Source organism: Daucus carota, chromosome 7 (assembly GCF_001625215.2).
Source record: "Daucus carota subsp. sativus chromosome 7, DH1 v3.0, whole genome shotgun sequence".
NCBI lineage: Eukaryota > Viridiplantae > Streptophyta > Magnoliopsida > Apiales > Apiaceae > Daucus > Daucus carota.
The window spans coordinates 41,480,603-41,495,628 of record NC_030387.2 but is presented as its reverse complement, the minus strand read 5'-3'; the positions used below and the strand labels follow the sequence as shown (position 1 = coordinate 41,495,628).

Here is a 15,026-nt window from a genome sequence, read left to right as displayed (position 1 = left end):
GCGACCTACGCGTGTAAATTTATGGCCAATGAATAATTCTAAACAGACAAAAGCAATTTCAATATAGACAATGACTGATTATGAGGTTCATGAAAAAAGCAAAGGAAACAAAGAAAAATGTTTTCTGAAAATTGGGAGGGAGTTATCTGTGTAAGAGAAGGGGCAGAAATAAAAGAGATAAGGTTAATAATTACGGCAGATCTTTGGGGGATTCATTATTACTATTAATAAAGGGCTAATCGTACCACTACTGACGACTAATATTACTGTCTTATATTATTATTATTAAGCAGTAGCTCACTTGTCATTGTAAAGCCAAAAATAACACTAGCTGAGAAGCATCAGCATCAACATCAGCATATTCCATGGAATCAGCGGAGACTGACGTGGGCGCGGCGAAACAGATAATCCTCCGATGGGACTCCACCGTCTCCGAAGACGCCAGGGAGCGTATGATATTCGACGGCGACCGTGATGAGATCGATCGTTACTTAGAGGCCGTTGATCATCTCCAGAAGTCAATGGACTCCGTCACGCTCTCCGACGACCAAAGCAACGCCCTTGAGATCGCTATGGCTCGCCTGGAGGATGAATTTCGCAACATCTTGCTGGCGCACACGGCTCCTATTGAAACCGACTCTCTCGTTGATCCTGCACTAGTCACACGCATCGACGGCGATGGGGATGGGGATGATTCTGACGATGTCTCCGTCACCGGAGAATCGGAAGTAGAAGCAACAGAAGGAAGTAGCCGAGGCAGCGGCAGTTATAGATCTACTACCAGTATTCGTCAACTCGATCTAGTTCCGTACGAAATCGTTACTGATCTCCGTAGCATAGCAGGCAGAATGATTACTGCTGGTTATTTACGAGAGTGCGTCCAGGTCTACGCAAGTGTCCGCAAATCGGTCGTGGAATCTACTTTCCGTAAAATAGGTGTCGAGAAACTGAGTATTGGCGATATTCAGAGGCTCCAGTGGGAGGAGCTCGAGGTTAAAATTAGGCGTTGGATACGCGCTGCCAAACTCTGCATTCGAATTCTATTTGCAAGTGAGAAGAGGCTCTCCGAGCTTATTTTTCAAGGTTTAGGACCTGCTGCCGATGATGCCTGTTTTATGGAGACGGTTAAAGGACCTGCTGTTCAGTTGTTTAATTTCGCCGAAGCTATTAGTATCAGCAGGAGGTCGCCTGAGAAGCTGTTTAAGATCCTGGATCTTCATGATGCCTTGTCCGATTTATTGCCTGATATCGATGCTGTGTTTTCCATGAAAGCAATGGAGACAATTAGGGTTCAGTCGGAGGAGATTTTGTCTAGACTGGCGGAGGCCGCTAGGGGGATATTGTCCGAATTTGAGAATGCTGTACTTCGGGAGCCTTCCACGGTGCCTGTTCCCGGTGGTACAATTCATCCTCTCACCAGATATGTGATGAATTATATAAGCCTTATTTCTGATTATAAGCAAACTTTGGGTCAACTCATTGTTGCTAAGCCCACAACAGGGTCTAGACTCTCTGACGATGTAGCTACCCCGAGTATGGATTTTGAGCAACTGGAGGAGCATACTCCGCTCGCACTTCATTTGATATGGATCATTATTATTTTGCAATTTAATTTGGAGGCCAAGTCCAGGCATTACAGGGATAAGTCTCTGCCTCATTTGTTCAATATGAATAATGTGCACTATATTGTTCACAAGGTAAGAGGGTCTCCTGAATTAAGAGAAATGATTGGAGATTATTATCTCAGGAAGTGGACTGGTAAATACAGACAGGCTGCTACTGCTTATCAGAGAGCAACGTGGGTGAGGGTACTCAATTGTCTGAGAGATGAAGGGTTGCATACAAGTGGGAGTTTTTCATCCGGGGTGTCCAAAAGTGCTTTGCGAGAGCGTTTCAAGAGCTTTAATGCTATGTTCGAGGAAGTTCATAGGACTCAAGCTACATGGCTGGTTCCGGATACACAGCTTCGAGAGGAGCTCCGCATTTCTATATCAGAGCATTTGATTCCAGCTTACAGGTCATTTCTTGGTCGTTTCAGGAGTCATATAGAGAGCGGGAGACACCCGGAGAATTACATAAAGTACTCAGTCGAGGATCTTGAAACTTCTGTCTTGGATTTCTTCGAAGGAAATCCTGTGTCCCAACACTCAAGGAGGAGATCCGGTTGAAGAGTTGCATTGGGTTTACCTGTTAGAATCTAGGAGAAAAAAATTCTTTGATTTTTTATGTAGTATTTGGTGATTACTGCTATACTGGGATTTACTCGGCCCCAGATCATCTTGAGATCACATATATATTATATGGGACGAAGAAACGGGTCACCTTAATAAAAACGATTAGTTCTAGTTACCCAGAAAGGCCTCTTGCCTGATTGATTATGGCCCAGCAAGCATGTTGTTGCATGTTAAAATCTTTTTCATTTATTATTTACATTCTTAATTATTTTGTTTTTTTCACTCTGATATACTGTGTACGCATGGAAACTGGGTTTAGACCAGAAGGATATTGTTTCATCAACTGTCCTAGGCTGGTGGCGCGAACGGTGCTGGTGGAATGAGTTTGTTGCTGGTGAACAAGGCACCAGACCGTATTGCATTTTCACAGTGTCCTCATTGGCAGCATCTGCACCGTCCCTTGAGAGAATTATGCAAAATCAGTGCAGTTGATAGAGCAAACATGTTGATAACATCACTTGCCAAATGAAGTTAAAGCTCCAAGAAATGTCGAATAAGGGTAGCCCGTACTTATCACCAGTTTCCATATTTGAAGACGCGTGGGTTTTTGAACTTCATAATCCGGTGCAGGCAATTGCTAGAGCACAATGTTTATAGGTTAGAATGTCGGATGCCATCAGAGTCATGGCTCGTGTATATAACCGAAAAGTCTGAAAGAAGAAGTTGAACGGCTTTGTTTTGGTTTGTCATCGTTTCATGTCTTCAGGATTTATAAGCTATGATAAACTTAAGGGTAAAGCTGCTATCTGTGAGTGTTGTATCGTGTATGAAAGAAGTTGATAACATAGGTACATAAATCTCAAGAGTATTACACAACATGCCAACACGTATCGTGAGCAAATTCACCATGAAAATGTATGTAACTGCAGTACTTCGGGCTTCATATCGTGAACTTGATCTTTCAAATATAAGCAGCGCAGAGGCCGCCTCTGATTTGTTCACCTTGCAATCTATCTGCTACAGGCAGTATCTAAATCTCTAGAACAATGTCTGCATAACCACAAATATAGCTTTCTTTAGTACTTGTTGAATTATTGCACACATACGATGAAAGTGATACTTAAGAGATTAAGAATCAACTTACATTCAGAATCAGTCTTCACCCATTTATTCCCCTGAACATTTGATGTTTCCTCTGTTTCCTCTTCTTTTTCTACTTCTGATGTTTGTCGGTCCTCTATGTATTTCTTCATTGATGATGCTCGAGATGAGTTTTGTCGATACACTTTCTTTGTAAGCATGGTCCTCAATAGCTTTAGTCAAAAAGCCTGATCTTGTTATTAAAGCTAAAATATGACAAATCAAAAGTATAAGAAAGCAATGCAAGACATCTACAGTTACCTTCTCCATTCTGGATTCTTGAAAAGTGTCTCTCAAACTGGGAGCTGGCGCAAATCCACTTCTGCACACAAACATCTTTTTTAAGAGAAAGGAAAGTGATTTCTTTCCAATTGATTTCTTCTTAGTTTCCATGCAAGCATCTCTGCATCGACCAAGAATCACTCTTATTGTTCGGTTGATATCATCTTCTTCATCTTTATCATTCAAGTCGCTACATAAGGAGGTAGAGATTCTGCGATCAACCTCCAAGCTTGATGGGCAATTCATAAATCTATCCAAGGGAAGATTAGCAGTTTCTCCATCAACCTTTGGAACAGGTTTTTTGGATAATAATTTTGTCAACTCCTTCTCAAGCTTACTAACTTCTTCAGGTGAAAATTCAGCTAATTCATGATCAAGAGGTTGGTCATCATCCTGAAGATTTTTGCGTTCTGCATTTTCTGGTAATTTGCTATCACCAAATGTACCAATGTTTAGTAATCCTTCGGGCCAGTCACTAAACTCTTCTTTTTTAGTTTCTGGAAATGTATGATCTGCACTCAAGAAATATGTAAGACATCAAATAAGGAATGAAAGAGTTGTCAAGGGAGCCATTCTCCCACATCTGTATCACATGTCGAGGAAAAAAAATAAAGCTTCATCCTAGCTCAACAAGAAAAGAAAACGCTCTGTGTTCTATATATAGCTTGCAGGAAATGATTAGATAAAAATAATTAAGTCATCCATGTAGGAATGCACATGAACTTAAATGTACACTCCATGGACTATATCCACAATCTACAACAAGAAATCCTAATATCTCGTTATCATGTTCTCAGCTTTCTCAGTGGAGAGATAATTATTCATAAACAAATTAACAATTCAATGAGATGACAAGATATGTCCAGCGATGCTGCACCTATATCCGATAGTAATTCACCCTGAGCAGATGATGCAAATAAGGTTATATCTCTACACCTTATGTTGTTCAGGTGATCAAGTCAGTCTCTTTAGATCAAGTTAATATCAGACACATGATTAAGTTGGTCTTAGGGTTGATCATATTACATTCATAAGCAGAATGAATATCCTCATATCATCGTCCCTGGGGACCTTAATCCTTACACACCAGATCTAATCTTGTACGGTGATACCTACTCAGCAAACAGACACAAATCTTGAACGTGCATGCAGGCCAAGAAATAAGAAGACACACTCAGATGCTGGAGTATGAATATTTAATGAACAAGAAATTGAAGCAAAAAATTCGCTAAAATTCAAGCTACAAGATCAACTACCACAAATATGAGTCTTATATTCATGACTACTAAAATTCACATCTGTAACAGCAACAACAATGCAATACATGAACAAGAGAAAAAAGGCAAAATAGTTGTCGAAAAGAAAGCCGGTTAGAAGAACAAGTATGATTAGGTATAATCATGATTTGTAAGTAAACATACGACTACTTGAAACTGTATTTGACTCTGTCTTCCCTTTGCCACTTTGAAACTTATTCTGCACCCAGCCAAAGAACTGCAAAAGCAATGAACAAAGATTGTTACATGAACAATGAAGATGAAGCTTGGAGAAAAAACAGAGACCGAAGAAGGCACATGCAGTATACTACCTTCATTGTGGATGTGAGTTCAAGCAATCAACATTGTGCAGAATGTAGAGAAATCAAGCATAGTTATGCAAGGAAGCAAACTATTGGGTTGAAGGAGAATTTAAATATGTAAAGTTGTCAAAGTTAAGCAGATCCTAGAAACCAATAAGAGTTGAGCATTGGGAGTAATGAATAAGATATAGTAGTATATATTGTGAGGAAAACCAAGGCCAAGCCCAGCAGCTTCTCATTGGTTCAACTCCCTAAAAACTGCCTTTTTTGACACCACATTTTTCTTTCTACCACATTCGATTGAAACTTGTGGCAAGCACCTTCCTTAGAGACCAGTTGCATAAATTGTTATCACCTGCTCAGTTTTGCTTCTTAGAAATGAAAACAATTTTCGTATTTTGCATTAAAGGAAGCCAGCCAGATTTACGTTAGAAACCCAAATACTGATACTTCTTTGTGTGGATTAAGACCATACAATTCTTACTGAATAGATTTATAAACATGACGGGTCTTCCGTGTGTACAAGAATAGAATCTCGTAATTACCTGGAAGTCTCAAGTTTCAAAATATGGTCTCATATGCATCAACCAGGCACCAACATCGTACAACCGTTTGCTTGCAACTTGCAAGATTGATTTTAAAGTACTGGTACACACTCCACTTCAAGTAGACGAGTAAAGTTACCTTGCGGTAAGAATCCTTAATCATGTATTCATGTGTCAATTTACGCCAGGAACAGAATAAATTGTGCGTCGGTTGATTCATTCAATTATGATTCAAAATTATCTGTAAACAGATTTGTACGGCTGTCTCCTATACCGCCCTGCCGCACACCTTAAATATTGCCTTTGAACCAACCTGATGTGTTCCCCGGAGACTTGTGATTTCTCGATTACTTCTATGAAAAACAATAAAATGCAATCTCAAATCTAATACTGCATAACTTTCCTGGAATTGTTAGCAAAAATAGAAAGCTGTTTACAGAGTTCAAAGCTGAAACTGGGAAGTGTCAAGCAAATAAGAACGTAAAAATTAAGAGCAGTTAAAAAATTATATCTTATACTAAACAATAGGATCTCAGAAAGTCACAACCGATATACCAGAATATGTAAGGAGATACTCGAGTAGCACATGAAATTCTCAGAACAACTATCACGTTGCACAAAAATAGGTCTCTCCCAAGTGCACATATAAAATTGTAGCAACAAACTTGCAGAAAACATAGGGCTGGCTAATAGAAGATTAATATAAATTGATTTCCTTTGCAGAAAATAATGACTCGAGTTATCATACTAAACTTCAAAGTGCTATAGACAGTAGTATGTCTTTATATCAGGATTCCAAGGCATAACACATCTGTTCATATATATAAACTTGACCATTCAATAAAAATTCTAAACTAACATGACAAGTGGGAACACTCAGCACGAGATTTAAAAAAATAGTTCCTTGATACAATGTCAGACCAACATGTGTACCAAAACATCTAGTTGACTTTTCATAATCTATGCAAGTTCCTCACTTTGAGCACTTACCTGTAAAATGTCACACCAGGATTATCTGCAAGGCATCTCTTTCGTTTTCTTTTGTTATTCCCTTAGTGTTACATGCATGTATGTTCTCAGTAAATTGTTGAATTAAGCACATGCTTCGGCTGTATTAAACTAATGTGCCGCTGTATTTGTAACACATGTATGAGACCGTACCACAACTAATGTTGGTTGTGGTCGATCTTTCCGCACATATTTTCCGAGAATGCATCAAAATCTTATTTTCGCACTAATTACAGACAGCAGCCTGCTTCCTGCATATGAAACAAAAAATAGCTACAACCAATGGTTGTTCCCTGCTTCCATGTGTATAAGTATTCTCTATTCAGATTTGTAATTTTCAAATCATGAAACGGGGAGCACTAAGTGATGTAGGGATATAGCAGATAATAGGTAAATAATTGCATGCCATATCCATAAGGTGGCCGATGAAAGACAGGGCCCATATCTAAGGTTTTGGCCTCTCATATATATAACTCTATATAACATGTGAATTATTTATAAACTCCACAGCATAGCCATGTGTAGAATGATCTTAGGCCAACAATTAATAACATCTTAATTCACATATATGAATGTTTTGACCAAAGTGCAGCGGTTAAAAAAATGATACAATCAATGAACCATTGTTTAGTTCAACATCAGCTACAAGACGAAATGTAATGAAATCCTGTTTGTATTATATAACATGACCTGTGACTGAAGAAAACTATAGAAACAATAACAGAGCCTCTTCTGGGTGATCTATTTTTATCCATGTCAATTAATAAAAGATGGAAAGACATCATAATCTTGTAAGTAGAACAATTATATAAGAAAATGGCCATACAAATATAGATCTATCCCATGACTCAAACTATAACTCTATAAGAATCTGTAAAATTATGTTAATTAAGATTGTATGTTAGCAAAAAATTTGTCAAACTTTCTTAAAAGTTTCATTGAGCTTCTCTAATTCCTCGAGATGCATGTAAAGTTGGCCAGTAGAAAATGGAGTACTCTAGGTGAATAACTTCTACCAAAGTCCAAGGTACACTTTTTGAACAATCAGTCATGTGGCTACACCTAATCTATATATCTCGGGTATAAGAATCCAACCTACATTTGGCAATGGTGGCTAAAGGTGAAACTTACCAAGTATAGAAGGTTTTATCTCATGCTTAGTCTCTAAGGAACAGAGTAAATGATAAATAAATATCTTCCACAAACTTACAGCTATTGTTTAAAATTGACTAGCTTGTTACTTTATCAAGCTAGATATCTAATGTACCATACACAGACTCAAAATTGATACGGAACACATAGAACGTAAAGGGTAATGCAGCATTGGCGCATAACAATTTATAAATTCTTGTAATATACGACACTTGTCACAACACACACACTGTAGGGATCGGTGAACAGGAAGAGATTAATGTTACTATTTTGAATTAGAATGTAGAAAATGACATGGCGATATCTTCCGGAAGGATGCCAGAATTTCCATATGGCATACGAAGGAGAAATTCCTCTACAAAGAACATGTAAAACAATGTGAATTGAGGAACTAGCATCTGAAGTGCAAATAGTTTCTGAGGACAGTCCATAAGTAACTGCCTAAGTTGTGTTTACTGAGTCCTCCACAACTCTAATACTTGCTCAGCTATCTAAGCAGAATCTGATATGAATAGCAGGCAGAAAACAAAACATGTTCTTATACTTGTACTCAAATATAACCCAAGTGACTGGTAACTCGTACTAAACAGCAACATGGACTACTTTAGAGATTTATCTCAGAGAAAATGGAAGATAACCGAGCTTTATAAAGTAAAGTAATGCTAGTCGGATTAAATCTGTAACAAAAACACAAAAAAAGACATTCTGCATGAATCATTTGATAAATAATCAAGGAGTACTTTATGTTTTTAGAAGAATCTTGGGTAAACAAATTAAATCTCAACAACTAACCACCTTCAGTCCAATAGTCCAATATAGCAGCATCACTAATTAATAAACAGTTTAACATATGGTCAAATTCTCTTAAATACAGTTGGAGATCGCATAAATATACCAAAGCAAAGAGATCAATAACAGGTCATGTATAAATAAATTCAGCCTAATATTCACAAATATCCACTGCGAAGAATTTCTGCCACACTGATGATTGTTTTATCCTTGACAATACTACTCATACGAGTTTCAAACAAATAGAAGTCATAAACATGTCATAATGTAATATCTTTAAAGCATTGTTTTGCAGTTGAAGTACACATACTATATATCATACTTTTTAAAAGAGCAGTTATTGTACATATCAAAATGACAATACTAAAATTGCCAACATTCATACATAAATACATATAATGTCGAATGCAGACCAAAATTAATTGAAGTAACACGCAAGCCAAGATTATCCAGAAATTTAATTTCAGTCAAACATGTCTTATTTTCCAGTGTGATAAAGTACAACAGAATAGAGAGAGAAGGGTGTGTGACATACTGGAAGATTTAAAGTAAACTACCGTATGACTATCAGCTGGCTACTTACCAAGGATGAAACTTTTCATTTCTATAAGGTATCTGCATGTATAAAGATTCCTTGGCATAGTATTTTAAGCGCAGGTGTTCTCAATTGACAATTTACAGTTCATCGTGTTCTGAAACATTTCCACCTGCGGAACAATCAAATGTCAGATACACTGCTGGTTCAGTAGAAGTTCTTGTAAAGTTACATAGAAGTAATTCAACAGAATATAAATCATAAATGTAATGTATAAGTAGCTAAGATCTGTTACTTAGATCCATTAATTGGCTCTCGATACTTCTATTTCCTTTTTTTTTTTGAGTAAAAAATTTATGTGTTTGGAGTGATTGAATGACATGTAGAAAACAGTGGTTTGAAAATTTGAGAGAGGAAATGATAAGTATATAGATAAAGCCAGCAAGCCAAGTTTATAAGTAATGAAGTACTATCCATTTTTGGTTACACTGCCTTTGTTAATGTTCCTTGGGTACTTGCCAAATTTGATTCCTTATAGACTAGTCTTCTTGATTTCTATCCCCTCTTATGTAGTTGACACAAACCAAATTATGGAAACACGAGAAAGGGGCTACTACCTCACTACCTTAAACAAAGATGCATATGAAACAATATGAGCATAGCTACGTGCTCAATTAATTCATGATACCTTCCCAAACAAGAAGGTATTTGGAAAGAAATAAGACAACTTCAAATGTCTAAGAAGAAAGACCCGTCCCAAAATCCAAATAAATCCCATGAAAGAGTCATTCAACATGTTCCCATCACTAGAGATGCAACCTTTATAGTCCCCACGGGAAAATATTCATATAAGTTGTCCAATATGATGACTTGAACCTGATATCATGATATAGCCATAGAAGGAGACTTGAAGAAGGCATTCAACTGACTACACAAAGAGCATTATATATATGCAAAGGCAATCAACCGTTTGACCTGAATCCGTGTGATTGAAGAAAAAGGATATCTCCCTCGCCGCCGATTTAGTTGAATCTGAACCATGAACACAATTCCTTTGTACGTTTACCCCGCACATAGCTCTGATGCTGAAAAGGGAGGGATCAACACAAGTGGCCGTAAGATAGAAGTTGAAAGAGACAAAAAGCATATAAGAAACGTTTAAGTAAAAGATGAAACATAAAATAGGAAAGTGGATGACCTGTGAGGATGAGTGAGCTTGGCCTTACTTGCATCCGTAGGTCCAATCAAAGCACGCCAGTCTGATACCGCACTCACCTTGTCCAATACCATGATCAACACGGGAGCGCTGGAATGAAGAGATAGAATGTTGAGACAACAGAGAGATGAATGGTGAAGTGATAGCAGCCTATATATAAGATAGGACCTGGTGATGAAATCGATAAGGTCGGGAAAGAAGGTCCTTGAGGAGTGCTCAGCATAGAATCCCTGAGCAGTGTGGCGGTCGAGCTGAAGAGTGATCTCCTGGAGTATAGTAAAGGAAGAAGCGAGAATAGTGGTTTTGATGAAATGTGTGTGGTTGCCAACAATCCCATCGGGTTTGATCATCGCTAGTGTGCGCTCTCCGAAACAGCAGCTGCTATATAACAGATAGATAATAGTCGAATTGATAAGAGATGAGCAAGAAAAGATACATAGAGATGAGCAAGAAAAGATACATGTTGAAATAGATTAGTTACATACCGCAGAGGAACGGAGAGATGAAAGATGAGAATGAGCAGAGGAAGAATACTCAATCTGCTGCTGCTCGAAGCCATCTTCGCCGGAGGGGGTGGAGGTTTAATTAATTATTACTTGCTGCTACTCAATTGGAACATGACAAGTAACGCCGGATTCCAATTTAATACATCAACGTAAATTTATGAATTTTAGTTATTTTCTTTAGTATTCAATTGAGATTATATAAAATCGAGTAAAATTTGATGTTGTTTAGATACGATTATTTATTTTTAAATTTCATAAAATGATGGATTTCGTGAAATTATACGTTGTATTTTAATTTTTTTTTAAAATCTCATCAAAATTAATGAGATTTTGAAATATTGTGTCTTAGTCCTAAAAGCTTTCATCAATTCTACGATATTTCATCAATAATTTGCATTAAAGCAGATATAATCCATTAAAATTCATTATCTAGTTTCATTAGAATACCAATTGAATAAATCTTAAAAATGACAAATCAAATATTTCTTCAATAGTAGGGATACATACATCAACTAGAAAGTAGTATTTTGCATCCAACTTACGTGATATTAAGAAAATTTAATGGTATATTATATCTTATTAAATATATATATATATATATATAGAATTAAGTAGTATCGATATAAGAAGAAAATTCATTTTTCAATTGTTAGGTCCTATTAATTCACTATATATAATAATATAGTGATCACAATATGTAATACAGTATGACAATATAAGAGATCGAAAGCAGTAAACTCTTATGTTCACAAAACTTGATGGTTACAAAAACTCTCTCAGTGATTTATATTCTATCACCAAGAGCTGCTAGGGTTCTTAACAATATACTTGATAACTCAACTCATATAGAGTAACCCTAATCTGTGTTTATATAGACACAGTTACAAAATCAATCTCTGATTTGATATCCTATAAATCAGCTAATAAATCTATCAATCAAAGATTGCTCCAGTTTTCTGTTTAGTTTCCATAGTCAGCAAATCACTCCTCAGCTTCTATCCTTCCTTGAAGTATATCCGCTTCTGAGCTCTTTCCACGTGTAAACTCTGTCGAGTCTTGACTATGTAAACTCTGATCAGACTTTATCAAACTCTGTCAGACTTTACTAAACTCTGATCAGCTTCCAGTTTAAACTCTGATGATTCCTGTTCTAAAACAAACCTTAAGAACATTAGTAATCATCAATTATATCTAACAATCTCCCCCAACTTGTGCATGAATAAGTTATGTGCAAGTTAACAGATAATTGATGATGTCAAAACATTTAAGTCAAATGCAACAGAGTTTAACTATATAACAGAAAACTTTTAAAACTTACAGATACTTTACTCCTTAGCTGCATAGATACCATTTGCTGTCTTTAGATACTCTCTGAGGAGTTCTTTCTCAGCTTCTTCAAGCACTGCAATCATTTGTCTCTTGATCTCTCTCAGCTCTGGATCTGAAACTCCAGTTTGATAAATTGCAGCTCTGAGATCATAAATCTTGTTCTTCTTCAAGTCCCTATCCAGCCTGATATTGTAAGCTTTATCAGACTCTTCATTAAATGCAAGAGTTCTGATTCCACCTATTGTTTCAATCTTTGCTGAATTTTTCTTCATCTCCACCAGCTGTCCTTTATGATTGAGGTATTTAGGAATGAAAGGTCCAGCATTTTTGTTTCCTGTAATCCCCATCTTTCTTCTGATTTGATCTTTTAGCAGGTTGGAGATGTGTTGTCCTGACTTGTTCTTTACTTGAAATATGTATGATACATATCTCAATTCTTCCCAGTGTTTAGCATATAGATCTGCTTCAAGTACTCTAAACACTGTTCCATCAGACATGAAGTAGATAAGGATATTATCTCCTCTGTCATTTTTTACCAACTGGACTGAATCAAGTTTGTCCATTCTGTCTTGCAATACTCCAGTCTTGGGAGCACAGAGAGATGAGGGGTCATCTGGTCTTGATCCTATACTCTGATCAAATTTTTCATACTTGGATCCCAGCCCTCCTTTATCTCTTCCTGCCTTTTGATGAGAAAATGGTTTAATTGAGCCTTTTTCAAAACTTATTTCAGTCATCAGAGTAGGCTTTGCAAATCCAGCCAGTGGAGTAGTTGTTGGTTTGAACACAGCTTGAGCTTTGTCAGAGACTGTGTCTTTCTTTGCTTCCTTATTGACTTGAGCTGTGTCAGAGGTCAATCTTTCTTTTTGAGGTTCTGCAACATGAGCTTTGTCAGAGATTGCAGCTTCTGTTTTCTTTTCCCTCACAACTTGATCCTTGTCAGAGGTTGTAGGCTTCTTCTTTTCCCAGCCTTTCTCCAGATTTTCATCTACTTTGCTTTTACCCTTGGAGGTGTATTCATCTTCAGAGTATACCTTTTTGACTGGTAAACTCTGATCAGCAACAGTAGCTTCCTTGATCAGTATTCCTTTTTCTTTTGGCTTGGTAGTTGACTTTGCAGGCTTTTGGATCTTTCCAGAGTTTATGGCTTCAGTATGTTCCTTTTTCAGCTCAGCTTCCTCTGCAGCAATCAACTCCAAATCCAAATTTGCTTCTGGATTTTCTTGTTCAAAAACCAATCTAGCAAGCTCTTCATCAGTCATGGGTTTGTCTGATCCAGTCACTGGTCTTTGCTTAGATCCAGATGTGATGTTGTGAGTTGGACCAGACTTTGTGCTTTGCTTAGATTGTTTCTGACTGTCAGAGTTTGAAACTCTTCCACCAGTTCCTGCTTGAAATCTCTTGTGCTTTGTGAAGTCATCCACATCATCATCATCATCATCCTTCTTCTTTCTCTTCAGAGTTTGATTAGTAGACTTGCATTTGACTTTAGCTACTCTCTCCCCCTTTTTGACATCATCCTCATCAGGTATCAGAATTGATGTGATCAGAGAAAGTGAAGTTTGAATGGCTTCAAGCTGTTTGGACATCTTTTCTTGATTTGATTCAATCATGGTCATCCTTTGGTCCAGAGATTCATTTGCAGTCACCAGCTTCTGTACATTTTCTTTCATAGGATTGATGGTCCTTTTCTTTTCCAGTTCATTTGTCTCCTTGACTTTTGCCACCTCTGTTCTTAGACCATCTATTGATTTAGATGTCTGGGCATGAGCAGGATGAAATGTCTTCAGATATAGAATTGTGCCCTTGAGGCTTGACATAACATCAGAGTTTGTAATTTTCTTCTCTGCCATAGATAAGAACTCTTCAGCTTTAGGTGTTTCCAAGGAATGCTGGTGACTCAACCAGAGTTTATCCCATACTTCAGTTGGAGGATCAACCTGAAGATCCCTGGGAAGTGGCTCAGAGTCTGTGTTCAGAGTTTGTAGCCTGGCATTGTACTGGCTAGTTGACTCCCACTTCTGTTGTGTCAGAGGAACTCCATCATTTTCATTCTTGGCAGTATCTGAACTGGCATCATCCTCAGTATCAGAGTTTGCTTTTTCATCTTCAGGAACAGGATCAGCAACTTTCTCCACATTATCCGGAGCAGATTTTTCTTGAGCTTCAGACTGTGACTTGATGGGCTTTTCACCAGTCTGAGCAAGAGATTGTAAAGCTTCCACAGCTACTTTGTCAGTTTCCTCAACTACATCAGACCTGTAGTTCTCTGGAGCTGTATCATGAACAATGACATCCTCAGGAATTTTCATTGGAGATTGAGGAATTGGACCATGATCAGATAATGGAGTTTGAGAATCAGACAAATTTGCTCCAGCTTCAGTTGTAGCTTGTGCATCACACTCTATTTCTTCATCTACTGCAGATGCTGTAGGAGATGCTTTAGGAGATGTTGTAGGAGATACTGTAGGAGATATCAGAGGAACAGCTTGAATAGGAAGCACCATCAGAGCTTGAGAAGTTTCTGGTAGTGTGGTAGATGGTGTTTGGTCTTCCTCAACAGTGAAGTCTGTGATGTCAGTTTCTGGGATTTTTGCCTTTGCAGGTTTTTGAGCCCGTAACTTGAATCTGGCTGTCTTCTGAGGACTTGTGTGAACAGGTTCAGAGACTGTTGTTGGAGTAGGTTCAGAGTTTGCAACTTGTGCAGTTTCTAGATCATCATATTCATATGCTGCAACAAGTCTTCTTCTTTTCTTCTGCTTTGGAGGAGA

General features: G+C 37.6%; 3 protein-coding genes across 4 annotated transcripts; 1 reads left to right on the top strand and 2 right to left on the bottom strand.

Moving 5' to 3' along the window:
- The first annotated feature begins 249 nt into the window (after positions 1 to 249).
- On the top strand, positions 250 to 2,439 carry LOC108195957 (exocyst complex component EXO70A1). Its single transcript, XM_017362989.2, has one exon. The coding sequence runs from the start codon at positions 366 to 368 to the stop codon at positions 2,166 to 2,168; it is 1,803 nt and encodes a 600-aa protein (XP_017218478.1). The 5' UTR covers positions 250 to 365; the 3' UTR covers positions 2,169 to 2,439.
- Positions 2,440 to 2,883: 444 nt separating this feature from the next.
- LOC108195958 (protein DEEPER ROOTING 1) lies at positions 2,884 to 9,376 on the bottom strand. 2 transcript variants are annotated; one of them, XM_017362991.2, is made up of 6 exons: positions 9,253 to 9,376; positions 5,185 to 6,073; positions 5,018 to 5,090; positions 3,576 to 4,108; positions 3,319 to 3,487; positions 2,884 to 3,224 (listed from the first exon to the last, which is right to left on the bottom strand). In XM_017362991.2, exons 2-6 carry the CDS (start codon positions 5,188 to 5,190, stop codon positions 3,205 to 3,207), a joined length of 801 nt encoding a protein of 266 aa, XP_017218480.1. In that variant the 5' UTR covers positions 5,191 to 6,073; positions 9,253 to 9,376; the 3' UTR covers positions 2,884 to 3,204. The 2 variants fall into 2 exon arrangements, with proteins under 2 accessions (XP_017218480.1, XP_017218482.1); XM_017362993.2 differs by lacking the exon at positions 2,884 to 3,224 and having other exon boundaries at positions 3,364 to 3,502.
- LOC108195959 (probable nucleoside diphosphate kinase 5) lies at positions 8,984 to 11,061 on the bottom strand. Its single transcript, XM_017362996.2, has 5 exons — positions 10,906 to 11,061; positions 10,589 to 10,801; positions 10,403 to 10,510; positions 10,180 to 10,289; positions 8,984 to 9,376 (listed from the first exon to the last, which is right to left on the bottom strand). The coding sequence occupies exons 1-5, from the start codon at positions 10,977 to 10,979 to the stop codon at positions 9,345 to 9,347; spliced, it is 537 nt and encodes a 178-aa protein (XP_017218485.1). The 5' UTR covers positions 10,980 to 11,061; the 3' UTR covers positions 8,984 to 9,344.
- Positions 11,062 to 15,026: the final 3,965 nt, after the last annotated feature.

Coding starts and splice junctions, on each gene's coding strand:
- LOC108195957 (XM_017362989.2), top strand. CDS start 366: ATGGAATCAGCGGAGACTGACGTGGGCGCGGCGAAACAGATAATCCTC.
- LOC108195958 (XM_017362991.2), bottom strand. Junction 4,109..5,017: donor AAATACAGTTTCAAGTAGTC/GTATGTTTACTT, acceptor TCTTGAGTGCAG/ATCATACATTTCCAGAAACT. Junction 3,488..3,575: donor AAGAATCCAGAATGGAGAAG/GTAACTGTAGAT, acceptor TTTTGACTAAAG/CTATTGAGGACCATGCTTAC.
- LOC108195959 (XM_017362996.2), bottom strand. CDS start 10,979: ATGGCTTCGAGCAGCAGCAGATTGAGTATTCTTCCTCTGCTCATTCTC. Junction 10,290..10,402: donor AAGCTCACTCATCCTCACAG/GTCATCCACTTT, acceptor CTCCCTTTTCAG/CATCAGAGCTATGTGCGGGG. Junction 9,377..10,179: donor CTTCAATCACACGGATTCAG/GTCAAACGGTTG, acceptor ATTGTTCCGCAG/GTGGAAATGTTTCAGAACAC.